Raw genomic sequence first — 16,946 nt, 5'->3', positions numbered from 1 at the left:
CCACCTCTACCACCCTCCCAGGCAGCCCATTCCAGACCAGCATCACCCTCAGGGTAAAAATGTTTTTCCTCATATCCCCCCTAAACCTCCTGCCCTCACCTTGAACCTATGTCCCCCTGTTACTGACCCTTCAATTATGGGCAGCTCGTTAGCACAGTGGTTAGCACTGCTGCTTCACAGCTCCAGGGATCTGGGTTCGATTCTTGGCTTGGGTCACTGTCCATGTGGAGTTTGCACATTCTCCTTGTGTCTATGTGGGTTTCCTCTGGGTGCTCTGGTTTCCTCCCCCAGTCCAAAGATGTGCAGGCTACATTGATTGACCATGTTAAAAATTGCCCCTTAGAGTCCTGAGATGCATAGGTCAGAGCGATTAGTGGGTAGATGTGTAGGGATATGGGGGTAGGGCTTGGGTGGGATTGTGGTTGGTGCAGACTCAATGTGTCAAATGGCTTCTTTCTACGCTGTAGAGTTTCTATGATTTCTATGATTCTGTAACTGAACTGATATTCAATAAATTAAAAAATCAACTGGAATTAATGGCTGAGAGAGAGCAAAGATGAGTGAATTATGTGAAAACAAAATGACAATAAGCACACAGCTATAGCCCATGATGAATTGGAAGGCTGATAATGCCGTAGGGGCATTTGAGAAGTTTAAAAGACCTTGCATCTTCATTTTCCATAGCTTTCTTAAAGGCAGTACTGAAGAGGCAAGGACTAGCTACATCCTTTTATGGGCAGGAGGCAAAAAGTTAGATCTGTTTACTAGCAGGGAGCTGAGTGAAGATGACAGCAGGAGCCTAGATTTGAATTTCAAGGCTAGAAGCTGGAATCAGGTGAGCCTGCTGACAAATTTTAGAACCCAAACGGAAAAGGTAACCAGACTATATCAATTCATGGACATAGGTGAAAGGCTGCTAGATTAGTTCACCTGGGCCTCTGTACACCCAGAAGTATGAAAAGAATTGATTGATCAGGAGAACTCCTTATATTGCAGGCTGGAGACATTGCCAAACTGCAAGTAGACAGCTGAAGACATTAATTGCCGACCAGCTAGCTTTCCGTTAAGTTAAAGGAAAAGCAGCCAGGTTGATACCACAAAACAGTATAAAAGAGTGCACACTGGGCAGAGAGAAAATGTCCAGGTGCTGTGGACAACCACATGAGACAGAAGGAAAAGTTCAGCATACGGGTCAAACTACAGAGAGTGCAGAAAGCCAAATTGTTGGGGGATGATGCTCAGAATAAATAAAGAACATGGCTAAACAAGTTATCAGAATCTGAATGACAGGGTAAATGAAATAAGAAAGAAACCATGACATCCATACCCTGGCAGGTGATGATGGGTTTGAGGACACAATAGACATAAGATATAGGAGCACAATTAGACCATTCAGCCCATCGAGTCTGCTCCACCATTCAATCATGGCTGATATGATTTTCATCCCCATTTTCCTGCCTAAAAAATTATATATTGGAAGGGTAAAATATTGGTTCACCAGAACAATATCAGTGTTTGAATTTAACATAAGAACATAAGAAATAGGAGCAGGAGTAGGCCATCCAGCCCTTCGAGCCTGCCCCGCCATTCAATAAGATCATGGCTGATCTGAAGTGGATCAGTCCCACTTTCCCGCTTTCTCTCCATAACCCTTAATTCCCTTGTCTATTAAAAACCTACCTACCCGTGACTTAAATATATTTAGCGAGGTAGCCTCCACCACTTCAACGGGCAGAGAATTCCAGAGATTCACCACCCTTTGAGTGAAGAAGTTCCTCCTCAACTCTGATCTAAACTGCCCCCCCTTTATCTTGAGGCTGTGCCCTCTAGTCCTGCCTTCACACCTCTAGTTTGAAATTATGAGGGCAGGTTATGTAAACGTGAGTTGGAATGGAAACATAGAATGGTTACAGTTGAAAGCCATTCAGCCCACTGCTTGTGTCAGCTCTCCAATAACTCAGATAATCTCACTCCCCCACCTCCCCCCTTAGCCTTCCAAATGTTTTCTCTTCGGAAAAATATCAACTCCCGTTTGAAAGCCACGATTAAATCTGCCACCATCACATTCTCAGCTAGTGCATTCCAGACCTTAATGACTTGCTGCATTGGAAAGCTTATCCTCATGTCGTGTTTTGTCCTTTTGCCATTCACCTTAAATCGATGTTACAGATATCGGAATGATGAAATGGCGGGAAGTGACTGAGAAAAGAAATTCACACAACTATTCAGATCAAGAAGAGAGTGAGAAATAAGCCCAGAATTATAAATCTGAAGCTGAAGCTTGATACTAGAGTACAGACTGACATTATATGAATATAGCTGAGGAGGACATTGGGTTGCAGGGGTGTAAAATAGACAGTATTACGGTTGATAAGGGGGATGTGCTGGAAATTCTTGAGGGGCTGAAAATAGATAAGTCCCCTGGTCCGGATGGGATCTACCCTAGGATTCTCTGGGAGGCTAGAGAGGTGATTGCAGAGCCTCTGGCTCTGATCTTCAGGTCGTCATTGGTCTCTGGTGTAGTCCCGGAGGATTGGAGGATAGCGAATGTTGTCCCATTGTTTAAGAAGGGGAACAGAGACTTTGCCGGGAATTATAGACCGGTGAGTCTTACTTCTGTTGTGGGCAAGGTTTTAGAAAAAATTATTAGGGATAGGATTTATAGTTATTTGGAGTGTAATGAATTGATTAGAAATAGTCAGCATGGTTTTGTAGCGGGTAGGTCGTGCCTTACTAACCTTATTGAGTTTTTTGAGAAGGTGACCAAAGAGGTGGATGGGGGCAAGGCAGTTGACGTGGTATATATGGATTTTAGTAAGGCGTTCGATAAGGTTCACCATGGTAGGCTTCTGCAGAAAATGCAGATGTATGGGATTGGGGGTAATCTAGGAAGTTGGATCAGGAATTGGCTATCAGATAGGAGACAGAGGGTGGTGGTTGATGGTAAATATTCATCATGGAGTTCAGTTACGAGTGGTGTGCCTCAGGGATCTGTTTTGGGGCCACTGTTGTTTGTAATTTTTATTAATGATCTGGATGAGGGTATAGTTGGGTGGATTAGTAAATTTGCTGATGACACCAAAGTTGGAGGTGTGGTAGATTGTGAGGAAGGGTGTCATAGTCTGCAGGGAGACTTAGATAGGTTGTAGAGCTGGGCCGAGAGGTGGCGGATGGAATTTAATGCGGAGAAGTGTGAGGTAATTCACTTTGGTAGGAGCAACAGATGTGTCGAGTATAGGGCTAACGGGAGGACTTTGAATAGTGTGGATGAACAGAGGGATCTAGGTGTATGTGTACATAGATCCCTGAAAGTTGGGAATCAAGTAGATAAGGTTGTTAAGAAGGCGTACGGTGTCTTGGCGTTTATTGGTAGGGGGATTGAATTTAGGAGTCGCAGCGTCATGTTGCAACTGTACACTACTCTAGTGCGGCCGCACTTGGAGTACTGTGTGCAGTTCTGGTCCCCGCATTACAAGAAGGATGTGGAGGCGTTGGAGAGGGTGCAGAGGAGGTTTACTAGGATGTTGCCTGGTATGGTGGGGAGGTCCTATGAGGAGAGACTGAGGGATTTAGGGTTGTTTTCGTTGGAAAGAAGGCGGCTAAGAGGGGATCTTATTGAAACATATAAGATGATTAGAGGTTTAGATAGGGTGGATAGTGATAGCCTTTTTCCTCAGATGGAGAAAGCTAGCACGAGGGGGCATGGCTTTAAATTAAGGGGGGGTAGCTACAGGACGGATGTCAGGGGTAGGTTCTTTACCCAGCGGGTGGTGAGAGATTGGAATGCCCTGCCTGCTGCAGTTGTAAATGCGTCTAGTTTGGGGGAGTTTAAGAGATCTCTGGATAGGTTTATGGACGAAAAGGGATTGGTATAGGCTAGTGGGTCATTGTTTTTGTAACTGGTCGGTGCAACATCGTGGGCCGAAGGGCCTGTTCTGCGCTGTAATGTTCTATGTTCTATGTTCTATGTTCTATTATCCCACTTAGACTATGTTGGAAGATCTTTCCTAAAATTGTGTAAGAAAATTGGTACTCACAGGGAGGCACTCTGATATCAACTAACTTCATGTTAATGGCATATGGGGGAACTGAGATTTGACAGCTAGGAATAACCCAAATTAGAGGGATTAAGGTTTATTTATTAGTGTCACAAGTTACATTAACATTGCAATGAAGTTACTGTGAAAAGGTATAAATAGAAGAACAGATGTTAACACTGTCAAAAACAGAAAATGTTGGAAAAACTCAGCAGGTCCAGCAGCATCTGTGGAGAAAAAATAGAGTCAACATTTTGAGTCTGTATGATTCTTCTTGAGAAGATCATTTATTATAAATGTTAACTATATGTTCTACCTCACTGAAACAGATGGTGCTGCAATCCTGTGGTTGAGCAGTTGCAAAGAGCTGAGGCTTATCTCAATAAACCATGAGATTAAAACAAAATCTAGTGATATAAATCCATCAGCTAGTTGATGTAACCACAGGAATGGAGTAAAGTGAGTATGAGGCCAATAAACACAAGGGTTGGAATCTTACCACCGTTCATGCCGGCAGGATTTTCCCATCCCGCCGCAATGAATGGAGATTTGGCTGGCCGCTGACCTCTTTCCCAGGTCGGCTGCCCTCTGGAAATGAAGATTCCCACCTTCACAGGCACTTTCTCCAGAGCAGGCATGTTGAGTTAGGCACCTTCCTAACTCTCCTTAACCACCTCAATGTGAAAATCCAGGCCAATATATCCAGGCAGATAAAAATAGGTTAATAACGTCTTTAAAAGAAAATATGTACAACAGATTGAAAAAGAAAGTACTATGTAATATGAATAGGAGAATGACATTATCTAAAAAAAAATCATTCGAGGGATTGGCATAAAACAATGGAAAAAAGGATTGATTTAAAGGATTCTATAAAAGACCAGTTGCTCAACACTTCTATACTAATGCTATGGTGTATAATTTTCCTGGCTTAGTGACTAGATAATTTTGTGACGTGCCAATTTCTAATTTAGGTTTTTACCCCATGATCTAATCATCTGCCATTAATACAGTATTCCATAGAGACTCAAGCAATGTTCACAACCATGCAATCTGCACCATCTGTAGTCATTAGAAGTTATGATGGCATGCATTCAATGATGTCATTTTCAACATATAGCAAGTGTGATTTCCAATGGTCAAACCTGTAGAATATTATTCAGATCGGCATAAAATCATCCCAATCTGTTTGGAATAGTTCCAGATGTTGACAAGCCAGTTGCCTATGATGAGTAGTTACTGTGAAAGTTCCCTCGTCGCCACATTCTAGCATCTGTTCGGGTACACTGAGGGAGAATTTAACATGTTCAATGCACCTAACCAGCATGTCTTTCAGATTGTGGGAGAAAACCAGAATACCTGGAGAAAACCAACACAGACATAGAGAAAATGTGCAGACTCCGCACAGGCAGTGACCCGATCTGGGAATCGAACCAAGTCCCTGGCATTGTGAAGCAGCAGTGCTAACCACAGTGCTGCCCCATTATAAACTGGGGGAAGAAAGCTTTAAACAATGTTATTCAATCATTGCTTTCCATGATGTTAAAAAGATGATTGACACTTTTAACATTGTTTTAATGTTGTATGCATTTGGAACTTTTGCAATAAACAAATCTTCTAACATGAAATTATTGTGAAAGTGCCTACTACACAGAAAGCTATGCTATAATTACAATGGTGTGGCTTCATGTCCCATTCTCACCTAGAAAATAAACAGCTTGCCCTCCAGCACATTGGCGTCATGGTACTTGGCGCAGATTCTGGCCTCATGTAGAAACTGATACTTTTAAAATCAATGCCTCGACACGTGCCTCTGCTAGAATCTGCTGTTTTGCAGATTCCCATTTTCATCATCAAAGGTTATTTACTTAAACAATAAAGATACAACCATGTCAGCCTTGATTGTGGAAGAAAATCAGGAGGTTGCCGAGGGTATAAACTACGGGACTGCTAAGACAGACTTTGACTCTTGTCTGCCGGGAGTAGTTATCTAAGGTTGAAAGTCCTTGGAGACTTTGACCTGAAAATGTCCTTCATGCACCAACACACACACACACACACACACACAGACAGACACACACACAACACACATAATCGACAGCCCGAGATTACACAGAAGATTCCTTTAGAGAACTTACTGTGATAGCTTGCAGCCTTTCTTTCAGCAAACGAGTCTCTTCCATCTCCTGAGAATCAAAGCAGAAAGAAGAGAAGTGGAAGGATGAACAGCATGAGAAGGAGAGGGAGAGGCGATTGCTGGCGTGTGCTACAGCTGGGGTGGAGATTATTCCTGACTTGTCAGGACATCTCTCAGCAGATGATGGTGCTAGCCTGACTCATGTGATGAAGAGGTGCAGACACACAGTGCTGGCCTGACTGTCACGTTTGAGTGACAGACCATATGTTCCCCTTAGTCCAGAATTCTTTTGGTTGGATTGTTTCAAGAGGTAAGATAGCTTACTGTCGTGCTGAGTGAACGTGACCAACGCTGCTCCTATAAACTGGAGATTAGGAACTTTAGTGTTACATTAACATGTTGGATAGAAAAAGTTGATGCGGAACCTTAGGAATCACATTGTGATATGATCGTTATTTTAGATTGAAAGGGGACAATTTTAATTTTAGATGTACAAAGCAAAGATGTGGTGGGGGGAGGGGGGATGGAGAAATAAGAGACTGAAGTATACACTTGTTGACTGGCTGATGTTACTATATGAGCTCGGGGCCGATTGAGGCCAGGGCCAATACCAAATTGGCACTTTGGACTAGCTTTGCTGGTCGATGGGTAAGCGGGAAATCATGTAGCTCTAAATATAGAGGGACCGGCATGGTAACACAGTAGTTAGCACTGCTGCCTCACAGCACCAGGGACCCAGGTTCAATTCCGGCTCTGGTAACTGTCTGTGCGGAATTTGTATATTCTCTCTGTGTGGGTTCCCCCCGGTTACTCTGGTTGCCTCCCACACTTCAAAGATGTGCAGGTTAGGTTTATCAGCCATGTTGAAATCCCCCTTAGTGTCAGGGGATCAGTAGGTTAAACACAAGGGGTTATAGGGATAGGGCCTGGGTGGGATTGTGGTCATTGCTGACTCGATGGGCTGAATGGCCTCCTTCTGCACTGTCAGGATCCTATGATGTGAGAACAGCTTTTCAGGAGCCAGCAGTGAATTGGAATTATAAAAGATTAAGAAATAATTTGTTCTGTGACCACAGATGACTTTAAGGGGCTCTGGTTGCGCTGTTAAATGTCAATAGCTTGGCCATCTTCTCATTTTCTTCAATTGGTTCCGACCAGCGATTTTCTTTGAAAATCTGCTTTCTCTCCCTGCCCTCCCTAGAGGGCACCTCAACAGATGTTGGAAACTTATGTTCAAATGGGGATGCATCAGGTGAGAGTCTAAGTGTTGGTGACCTCTTATGCATGAGGATCGGTGCAAATGGATCAGATCTTTCCCTCACCCAGGGAAAATCGCCTAGCAGGGGTAATTGGAAGAGAAAATCTAGCTAATTGCATCTTCCTGCTCCCAGTTCTGTCCCAGCACATGCACTGATATTGTCAAATTGTTCCATGGCACAAAACAACCAGAGAATGGATCCTCAGCTTGTTTTACACAGTGCTCTCGGACTGCTCATCTACTCTCAGCCTGTTTTGTGGCTTTGGCATTGACCAATTCAACCCTCAAATAAACCTGAAACTTTCCTTACCCACGGGACTCGGTACAGCAAAAGGTTGAACTTCATCCCCCTCCACTGGGGAGGTTGGGAGCAGGTGGGGGAGGCCATCACAATTGAAGTTAGGGTGTGAAAATGGTAGCCTTCCCTTGCCACCATGCCATTCTGCCAGTAGTGGGGAAGTTGGTCGAAAGCCCTCCAACCCAAAGGTCAACTGAACCACTTAAGCGGTGGTCAATCAAGGTTATTTTTCTGCCACCGTTGGCATCTTACCTGTGCTGGGTGGGCTGTCCAGTGTGGGGAGATCATCCAAGGAGCCCCAGTGGCAATCCAGCGAGCTCAGGGGATGCCTCCTATTTGGACACTCTTTGGGCCATGGAAGTGTTGCCCTTGCAGCAATGGCTGGCCTCCATGGCAAAAGTGCCATCTGCACTCACCACCCTTTCCTCCTTTGCCAGACAGAGGTAGCTGCCTGAGAAGCCCCAGCACTCTCGGACTCTAGAGAAGGCAACGTCCTTCCATGTTGTCCTTTTTATCCCGGGTGCAGTTCCAGCAGTGGCCACCACATTGATTGGCACTGCTGAGACTGTTGAGCTGCCCTCCGATTGGACGGCGGCTCCTGCCGACTGGCGACAGGTCTTTAAAGGATGCTGGAAGGCAACCAAGTTATTGCCTGATCACCCCTACCCTGGCCTGCCTCATAAAATGTGGCCAAGGGTCCTGAAAATGGCTGAGGTGGGGTTGCTCCTGGCTTTGAGAACTCTCATTGTAACCCCTGCCTGGAGAAGGAAATTCTGACCAAAGGTGGTGCATTCCAGAGCATAAACTATTGGAGTCAGAAACAAACTTTTATTTTATAGCTTTGTGTGGAAAGAATTTCTGCTCTTTCAAAAAAAACGCATAAAAGAATAATTAGCAAAATTAAAATAGCAGTTTTACAGACTTCCAAAATATAAAGCCAGGAAAACAAGACTAATTACCAATACAAATACTAACGTAATATATTGCAGGTGCCAGAAATCTTAAATTAAAAACAGAAATGCAGGAAATACTCAATAAGTCTTGCAGCATCTGTGGGGAGGCAAACAGAGTTAATATTTGAGATCAATGATATTTCATTAACAATTAACTAAACTGCTCAATTCAGGACATGTTTTGGTCAATTCCATTCAGTATTAAACTTAAAGCTCAATAACGTCTGCTTTTCACCTGGGAAAAGAATAACCCCTTTCATTATTATGCTTGACTCCATAATTATCTGTTACTGGGACTTGTCAGCTTCACTTGGAAGTGTTTTGGACACTGGGGGTGATGCTCCTAGCCCGCTGCGCTGCTCGAGTTGTGTAGCGGGCCAGGAGACAACAGGGGCGGCCATTTTGCTGGATTCACGCTAGGTACCACAGATCCTGAGCGTTTCCCTGGGTAAGCTTTTTGGCATCATCAAGTCTGCACTGGAAATCTGTGTGGAGCTGATTATCATTTGGAAATGTCATGGAAATTGACATTTCCATATAATTAACAGGCCCAGGATTGTATTCTCTGGGCACACTGGCATCTCTCCAAACCACCAGGAAGGGTTCTTGCCTGCTGCATTTATGACTGCTCCCCAGCAATGGGGAACAGGCGCCTGACCCTGCTCGAGGGAACAAAGGCCATTAAGGGTCCCCCCCCCGGAGGTTGGGGATAACAGAGGGTGTGCCCTTTGGGCAGTGCCAGCCTAGCATCCTGGCACTGCCCAAGGGCCAAACTGGCAATGCCCACCAGGCACCTTGGCACTGCCCACTGGATACCAGGCAGTGCCAAGGGGAAAGGGCCAGAGAGAGTGTGTACCCACTGCCTCTCTGAAAAAGGACTGATGGGGAGGGACAGAATGTGGGTTATCAGGGCTGGCCATCGGATGGGGAGGTAGTCAGGGCTGATCATCATGAGGGTAGGGGGTGGGGAGTGATTGGCAAGCCAGAGATTGTTGGGGGGGGGGGGGGGTGCGCGGGGGGGGGGGGGCGTTCTCTGCTGGCCAGCAATCTGGAAGGCCAACGATTGGAAGGCAAGCAATAGGGGGCCACTACACATGCGATGAACTCCGCTCTGACAGATCACCGCCTGCGCAGTGGCCCACTCAGCACTATGCTGCTGGCCTCTTGGGCAGGAATAGATCCCGCCCAACCCTTACCAGACTGAATCCCGCTGACACACTCTGCAGTGCTTAGTGTCAAGATTTGCTCTGATCAGTACACTAAAAAACAGACAGGAATTACTCCTGTTTTCCTGCACGTTGAGAACTTAACAATTTTTTTGGGAGAATCCCGGCCATTACTTTGATAGAATCATAGAATCCCAGCAATACAGAAGAGGCCATTCAACCCAAATACTCTGTCAGAGTAACTTACCCAGGCCCTCTATTCCCATATCACCATACATTTACCATGGCCAATCCATCTGACCTATCTAGCTTGGGACAGTAAGGGGCAATTTAGCATGACCAATCCATCTAACCTGCCCATTTTGGACTGTGGGAGTAACCCAGGCAGACTCAGGAAGAATGTGCAAAATCCATAGTCACCCAAGATCAGAATTGTGAAGCAGCAGTGCTTACTACTGTCTCACCGTGCCACTCCCATCTATTGTACCCCAAAACTGTATTAAATATACTGAGTGACTATTATTTCCAACTACTTTTGCCAAGGCTAATTTTCTTTCTCTGAAATTGAACTGAAGGCACCTTTTACGCATTTCTGCCCTGGTTACTATTGGCAGGAAGGGTGAGCTACTGATGATGCAACACTTTTATTTAAAACTGAATGCGCAAGGTTCACTGCACAATGATTCATAGTATTTGTGCCTGTAGCAAAGCCAGGAATGTCAGAAATATCTGATCATATTACATTGTTGTCCACATTGTGCTCCATCTCAGGCTTAGCTGGCAGGCACAAGGAATGGCACTGAAGTTTAACACTGTGAAACTATGAAACTGTGCACTGTTGCCTCACAGCACCAGGTTTAATTCCAGGCTTGAATCACTGTCTGTGCGGAGAATGTGCTTTCTCCCCTTGTCTGTGTGGGTTTCTTCTGGGTGCTCCAGTTTCTTCCCACAGGCCGAAATACATGCTGGTTAGGTGCATTGGTCATGCTAAATTCTCCGTCAGTGCATCCAAACAGGAGCCGGAGTGTGGCAGCTAGGGAATTTTCACTGTAACTTCATTGCAGTGTTAACGATAGCCTACTCGTGATACTAATAAATAAACTTTAAACTGTGCTGTAGAATTTTTCTCTTCTATTTCTCTCATCATTGCAGGGGCAGTATTGAGGGACATTTTGAAGCAATAGTAACTTTGCTGCAATCTCTAACTCTATCTAGATGATCTGTGATTTCCTGCAACCATCTCCCTCCCTTATATTGTTAACAGATGAATTGAACCCGGGTCCCTGGCGCTATGAGTCACTCGTGCTGACCACCTCACTTCCATGCCACTGTGCACCACAGATGTGGGCTCACCAATGCCCTGTACAACTGAAGTATAAGCTCCCAAGTTTTGTAATCAATTCCCCTCACAATAAATAATAACATTCTGTTAGCTTTCCTAATTACATTCTGTATCTGTATATTAGTATTTTGTGAATCATGTACTGGCGTACCCAGGTCCCTCTGAATCTAAGTGTTCTGCAGTCTCTCACCATTTAGATATTAATTCTTTTTCTGCCAAAACAGACCAATTTAATATTTGCACACTTTTGTACTCCATTTCTCAGATCTTTTCCCACTTTTTTAACCTAGTTATGTCCCTTTGTAGCCTCCTTATGCCCTCTTCACAATTTACTTTCCTATGTATCTTTGTGTCATAAGCAAATTTCACAACTATATCTTCACTCTCTTCATCCAAGTAATTGATATAAATTGTGAAAAGTTGAGGCCCTATCGCTGATCTTTGTGGTACATCACTTGTTACATCCTGCCAACCAGAAAAAGACTGATTTATGCCAACTCTTTGTTTCCTGTTAGCTAGCCAATCTTCTTTCGATGCCAATATGTTTTGCTGGGTTCCTTGATGACACGCTGTGTGGATGTGTAGAATGATGTGCTTGACAAGACAGAGTGATGAGTGGGATGTTGCACAGAGGGGGATGGAGATTAATATTCCTCTGTACTCACCTTTCTTGATTTGCTTAGCTCATTAAAATACTAACTGCAGTAAAGCCAAGAGCATGGCACCGCACCAGCTACTACTCCTCCACTCCCTCCAACGATGACTTTTCAGAGTCTGCTGCAAGATTCTTCATCCTGTTGGCAGAAAGTCCCAGAGCCCTCAGAGAAACATTCAGGATGCGTTAGGATTTTTAAAATTCATTTGTGGGACATGGGCATCACTGGCTGGCCAGCATTTATTGCCCATCCCTAGTTGCCCTTGAGAAGGTGATGGTGAGCTGCCTTCTTGAATTGCTGTAGCCCATGTGCTGTGGGTTGACCCACAATGCCGTTAGGGAGGGAATTCTAAGACTTTGATCCAGCGGCTGCGAAGGAATGGCGATATTTTTCCAAGTCAGGTTTGGAGAGGAACTTGCATGTATCTGCTGTCCTTGTTCTTCTCAATGGAAGTGGTCGTGGGTTTGGAAGGTGCTGTCTAAGGATCTTTGGTCAGTTGTAGTGCATTTTGTAGGTAGTACACACTGCTGCTATTGAGCATTGATGGTGGAGGGAATGGATGTTTGTAGATGTGGTGCTGATCAAGCGAGCTGCTTTGTCCTGGATGGTGTCAAGCTTCTTGAGTGTTGTTGGAGCTGCACCCATCCAGGCAAGTGGGGAGTATTCCATCACAATCCTGACTTGTGCCTTGTAGATGGTGGATAGTGAAATTAGGTGCAGCCTTTGTCCATACTGACATCATCCTGGTACTTCCTTATCTTAAATTCCTAACTCCACACTCCCTGAAATTGTATGTTTGGAGTGTCCTTTTGGGATCGTGCCATGTGGGTGCACATCACACCAACTGCTGCTGTTTGGACAGGAACCCTGCAGGTAACATTCCATTGAAATTGTTGAATTAAAAACTGACAGAAGCATTTCACTTAGTGGACCGAATTCTTGTGACTCGCTCATGGTGGATTTGGTGATGGGCAGGATGAATCTGACAGGAGCCAAAAAGTGAGAACCAGTCAGTGTAAAATCATTCGCAATTTTCCCAAGGTGGGTAATTGGCGCGTTGATCTTTCCATTGGCTAGTGGCATGAATGTCATTTGCATTAATTTGCATGTCATGGATGCTCATTAAAACAGCTGCTCGCTGGGGTGGTACATTCAAGTCTTGCATCATATCAGCAGGACATCACTTCAGCATCAAATCCAATTGATAAAGGCTGGCGTGTACAAGATGGTCCCCAGTTCTCCAGAGGCTTTGTGGTGATGGCAACATTGTCGTAGCGCCGCGCTTCTCGTGGTCCCCTTTTCAGCACTCAGCCGGAGCAGACCAGTTCCTGTCCTCCATCTCCATGCTGAGCTAGTCTTCGTGGACAGCACCGTGTTGCTAGACCCATGGACCCTACTGTGTCACCGTCTCAGATCAATTACACCAAGGGTTGAGGAGTAAAGGGTCTCCTTCCTCCTGGTGCCATGGTATGCTTCTGCAGAAAATGCAGATGTATGGGATTGGAGGTAATTTAGGTACTTGGATCAGGAATTGGTTAGCAGATAGGAGACAGAGGGTGGTGGTTGATGGTAAATATTCATCATGGAGTTCGGTTACGAGTGGTGTGCCTCAGGGATCTGTTTTGGGGCCACTGCTGTTTGTAATCTTTATTAATGATCTGGATGAGGGTATAGTTGGGTGGATTAGTAAGTTTGCTGATGACACCAAAGTCGGAGGTGTGGTAGATTGTGAGGAAGGGTGTCGAAGTTTGCAGGGTGACTTGGACAGGTTGCAGAGCTGGGCTGCGAGGTGGCGGATGGAGTTTAATGCGGAGAAGTGTGAGGTAATCCATTTCGGAAGGAATAACAGATGTGTTGAGTATAGGGCTAACGGGAGGACTTTGAATAGAGTGGAGGAGCAGAGGGATCTAGGTGTATGTGTACATAGATCCCTGAAAGTTGGGAATCAAGTAGATAAGGTTGTTAAGAAGGCGTACGGTGTCTTGGCGTTTATTGGTAGGGGGATTGAATTTAGGAGTCGCAGCGTCATGTTGCAACTGTACACAACTCTGGTGCGGCCGCACTTGGAGTACTGTGTGCAGTTCTGGTCCCCACATTACAGGAAGGATGTGGAGGCTTTGGAGAGGGTGCAGAGGAGGTTTACCAGGATGTTGCCTGGTATGCAGGGGAGGTCCTATGAGGAGAGACTGAGGGATTTGGGGTTGTTTTCACTGGAAAGAAGGCGGCTAAGAGGGGATCTTATAGAAACATATAAGATGATTAGAGGTTTAGATAGGGTGGATGGTGATAGCCTGTTTCCTCGGATGGAGAAATGTAGCACGAGGGGGCATGGCTTTAAATTAAGGGGGGGTAGTTATAGGACGGATGTCAGGGGCAGGTTCTTTACCCAGAGGGTGGTGAGGGACTGGAATGCCCTGCCTTCTGCAGTTGTAAATGCGCCTAGTTTGGGGGCGTTTAAGAGATTGGTGGATAGGTTTATGGACGAAAAGGGATTGGTTTAGATTAGTGGGTCAATGTTTTTTTTTAAAAATAAGACTGGTCGGCGCAACATTGTGGGCCGAAGGGCCTGTTCCGCGCTGTAATGTTCTATGTTCTATGTTCTATGTTCTATGGTGCCACACAGCAGTGTCTATTGGCACAGCACTGTGCTGTGGGCCTTATGCAGCCATTGCGACAAAGATCTAAAGTTTGACTGAGGTGGAGTGTGAAGGGAGGAGGGTCCCGGGTGGAGGTAAAGGTTTCTGGTGGCCTGAACGAGGACAAGGAGGAATAATGTGAGAGGGCGAGGATGCATGATGGCAGGCAGAGGGGCAAGGAGGTGGATGAAGGAGATGTACAATGGAAGGCAAAGAGAAGACTGAGGGGAGGGAAGCTGGACCCTGACAAATCTGCTTGAAGGGCTCACAAACAAGGGGATCAATTATAACATTGGAAGCACAATGGCACAGTGGTTAGCACTGCTGCCTCACAGCGCCAGGAACCTGGGTTCGATTCCCAGCTTGGGTCACTGTCAGTGTGGAGTCTGCATGTTTTCCCCATGTCTGTGTGGGTTTCCTACGGGTGCTCCAGTTTCTCCGACAGTCCAAAGATGTGTGGGTTAGGTGGATTGGCCATGCTAAATTGCCCATTAGTGTCGGGGGACTAGCTACGGTAAATGCATACAAATAAGGGGATATGGCCTGGGTGGGATTGTGGTCAGTGCAGACTTGATAGGCCGAATGGCCTCCTTCTGCACTGTAGGATTCTATGTCTAACAAGAGCAAGTGGGTCAAAGGGATATTATATAGCTTACTGGAAGGCGATGGATGAGGACTCCAGATGTGGTGGGTAGAGGTCAGAATGGGGCATGGACGTCTTGCAGGTGATGGGTTCAGTAGAAGGGAGGTGAATTGAGGAACAGACTTCTTGTTGAGGATGCTAGCCTTTTCCCTTTAGGCTGCTGACATGCTGTACAGCACAGTGACAAAAGGTGGGCTGGAGAGAGTGATATATGAGGGTGCTGGTCTGCTATTTAAATATGGCCCTGGGACCTTCAAACCTGTCAGCTGCCTACCCACCAGGTACTCAGAGGGGAATGCGTTTGCATATAATTAGTAAGCTTTCACACGCTGAATCTGGTGTGGGATCCTGCCATTCTGGCTGGCAGAGTCACCTAGACCACCACACTCAGTCTCAAAATGGGAGAATTCCGCCCGTTGGAAAACCCAAACATACCTTTGCTCCACAAACAGCAAAGATGTCAAATCAGGGGCAACATTTCTGGCCAATATCCTTTCATCAGAACTGAATGGAGGCAAAGATTACAGAGGCAGAGGCAGGAGAAGTGGTTCATGGGGTTGGGCTGAGGGAGAGGAGGCATGGGGGAATGTGGGAAACCAAAGGGAAAAGTTTGTGGAAGGCCGGAGAGATAAAATAACAAAAGGGATGATGGTGCGGGACAAAGAAGAACGGTAATGGGGCAGGTAACAAACAGAAGATGGATCTAGAGGAGGGGCAAATGGCAAAGGCAGAACCATCACCGATGGTGGTTATAGTCTGGAAGCTGTTGAACGTAATGTGGAGGCTAGAATGATATAACCAAAATTAAGGTGCTGTCATAGAGTCATAGAGATTTACAGCATGGAAGCAGGCCCTTCGGCCCGACTTGTCCATGCCACCCTTTTTTTTAACCACTAAGCTAATCCCAATGGACTGCATTTGGCCCATATCCCTCTATACCCATCTTACCCATGTACCTGTCTAAATGCTTTTTAAAAAACAAAATTGTACCCGCCTGTACTACTACCTCTGGCAGCTCATTCCAGACATTCACCGCCCTCTGTGTGAGAAAATTGCTCCTCTGGGCCCTTTGCGATCCTTTAAGATTGCATTGAACTACAATGGAGAGATGGAAGATGCTGAGGACGGAGTGTCAAGAGCAGAAGTGGGGGAAAGTTTGAAAAAAAGGCAATGTCTTTCATCAACATTATACTAACTAATAATTGCATAAATCACAGAATCCCTCTAGTACAGAAACAGGCTAGAGTCTGCAGTGACTCTCCAATGGACCCTATTTATGGAACCCCATTTATTTACTGCACTGATCTCCTTAACCTACATATCGTGGGAAATTAAGTAGCAATTTAACATGGCCAATCACTGTACAAAGTAAATAGCATTTGGTGTAAATCTTTCAGTCGAAAATATTTAAATATTCTGGTAGTGTGTTGAGAGATGTTACACCTTGAGAAGAAATATTCATTCATTTAACGGAAGATTTCATTCTAATCATAGTCTCGAAGTCACTAGTAATGAATTTGGTAGCTGAATATTTGCTGTGTTTGGGCACTTAGTTTTTTTATTAGTGTCACAAGTAAGCTTACATTAACACTGCAATGAAGTTATTGTGAAATTCTCTGAGTCGCCCACTCTGGTGCCTGTTCGGGTACACTGAGGGAGAATTTAGCATGGCTAACCAGCATGTCATTTGGACTGGGGGGAGGAAACTGGAGCACCTGGAGGAAACCTGGATTTCCGGCAAGTTTAGCTCCACGCCAGAAATAGGCGTAGAGTTCATTAAAATGCTTAAATCGGCTTTTTAATCCTATTAGCGGGTCCAGGAC

The 16,946-nt window shown here is 45.3% G+C and overlaps 1 protein-coding gene across 4 annotated transcripts in view; it reads right to left on the bottom strand.

Annotated features, from left to right (window-relative positions):
* LOC145347635 (palmdelphin-like) overlaps positions 1-16,946 on the bottom strand; it is a 123,792-nt gene that overhangs the window by 64,938 nt on the left and 41,908 nt on the right. For 2 of the 4 annotated variants that reach the window (XM_080195287.1, XM_080195286.1), the window contains exon 2: positions 6,173-6,220. The exons of 1 other annotated variant lie outside the window; for it this stretch is intronic. In XM_080195287.1, coding sequence (XP_080051413.1) covers positions 6,173-6,217 — 45 coding nt within the window. In that variant the 5' untranslated portion in view covers positions 6,218-6,220. Of the gene's footprint in view, positions 1-6,172; positions 6,221-7,979; positions 8,031-16,946 lie in introns of those variants that run through there. One more of the 4 variants, XM_080195285.1, reaches the window with a different exon arrangement.

Source organism: Carcharhinus amblyrhynchos, chromosome 9, assembly GCF_965287045.1.
Source record: "Carcharhinus amblyrhynchos chromosome 9, sCarAmb.v2.hapA, whole genome shotgun sequence".
Classification (NCBI taxonomy): domain Eukaryota; kingdom Metazoa; phylum Chordata; class Chondrichthyes; order Carcharhiniformes; family Carcharhinidae; genus Carcharhinus; species Carcharhinus amblyrhynchos.
The sequence above is the reverse complement of the archived record's forward strand: the minus strand, read 5'-3'. Positions and strand labels throughout refer to the sequence as shown.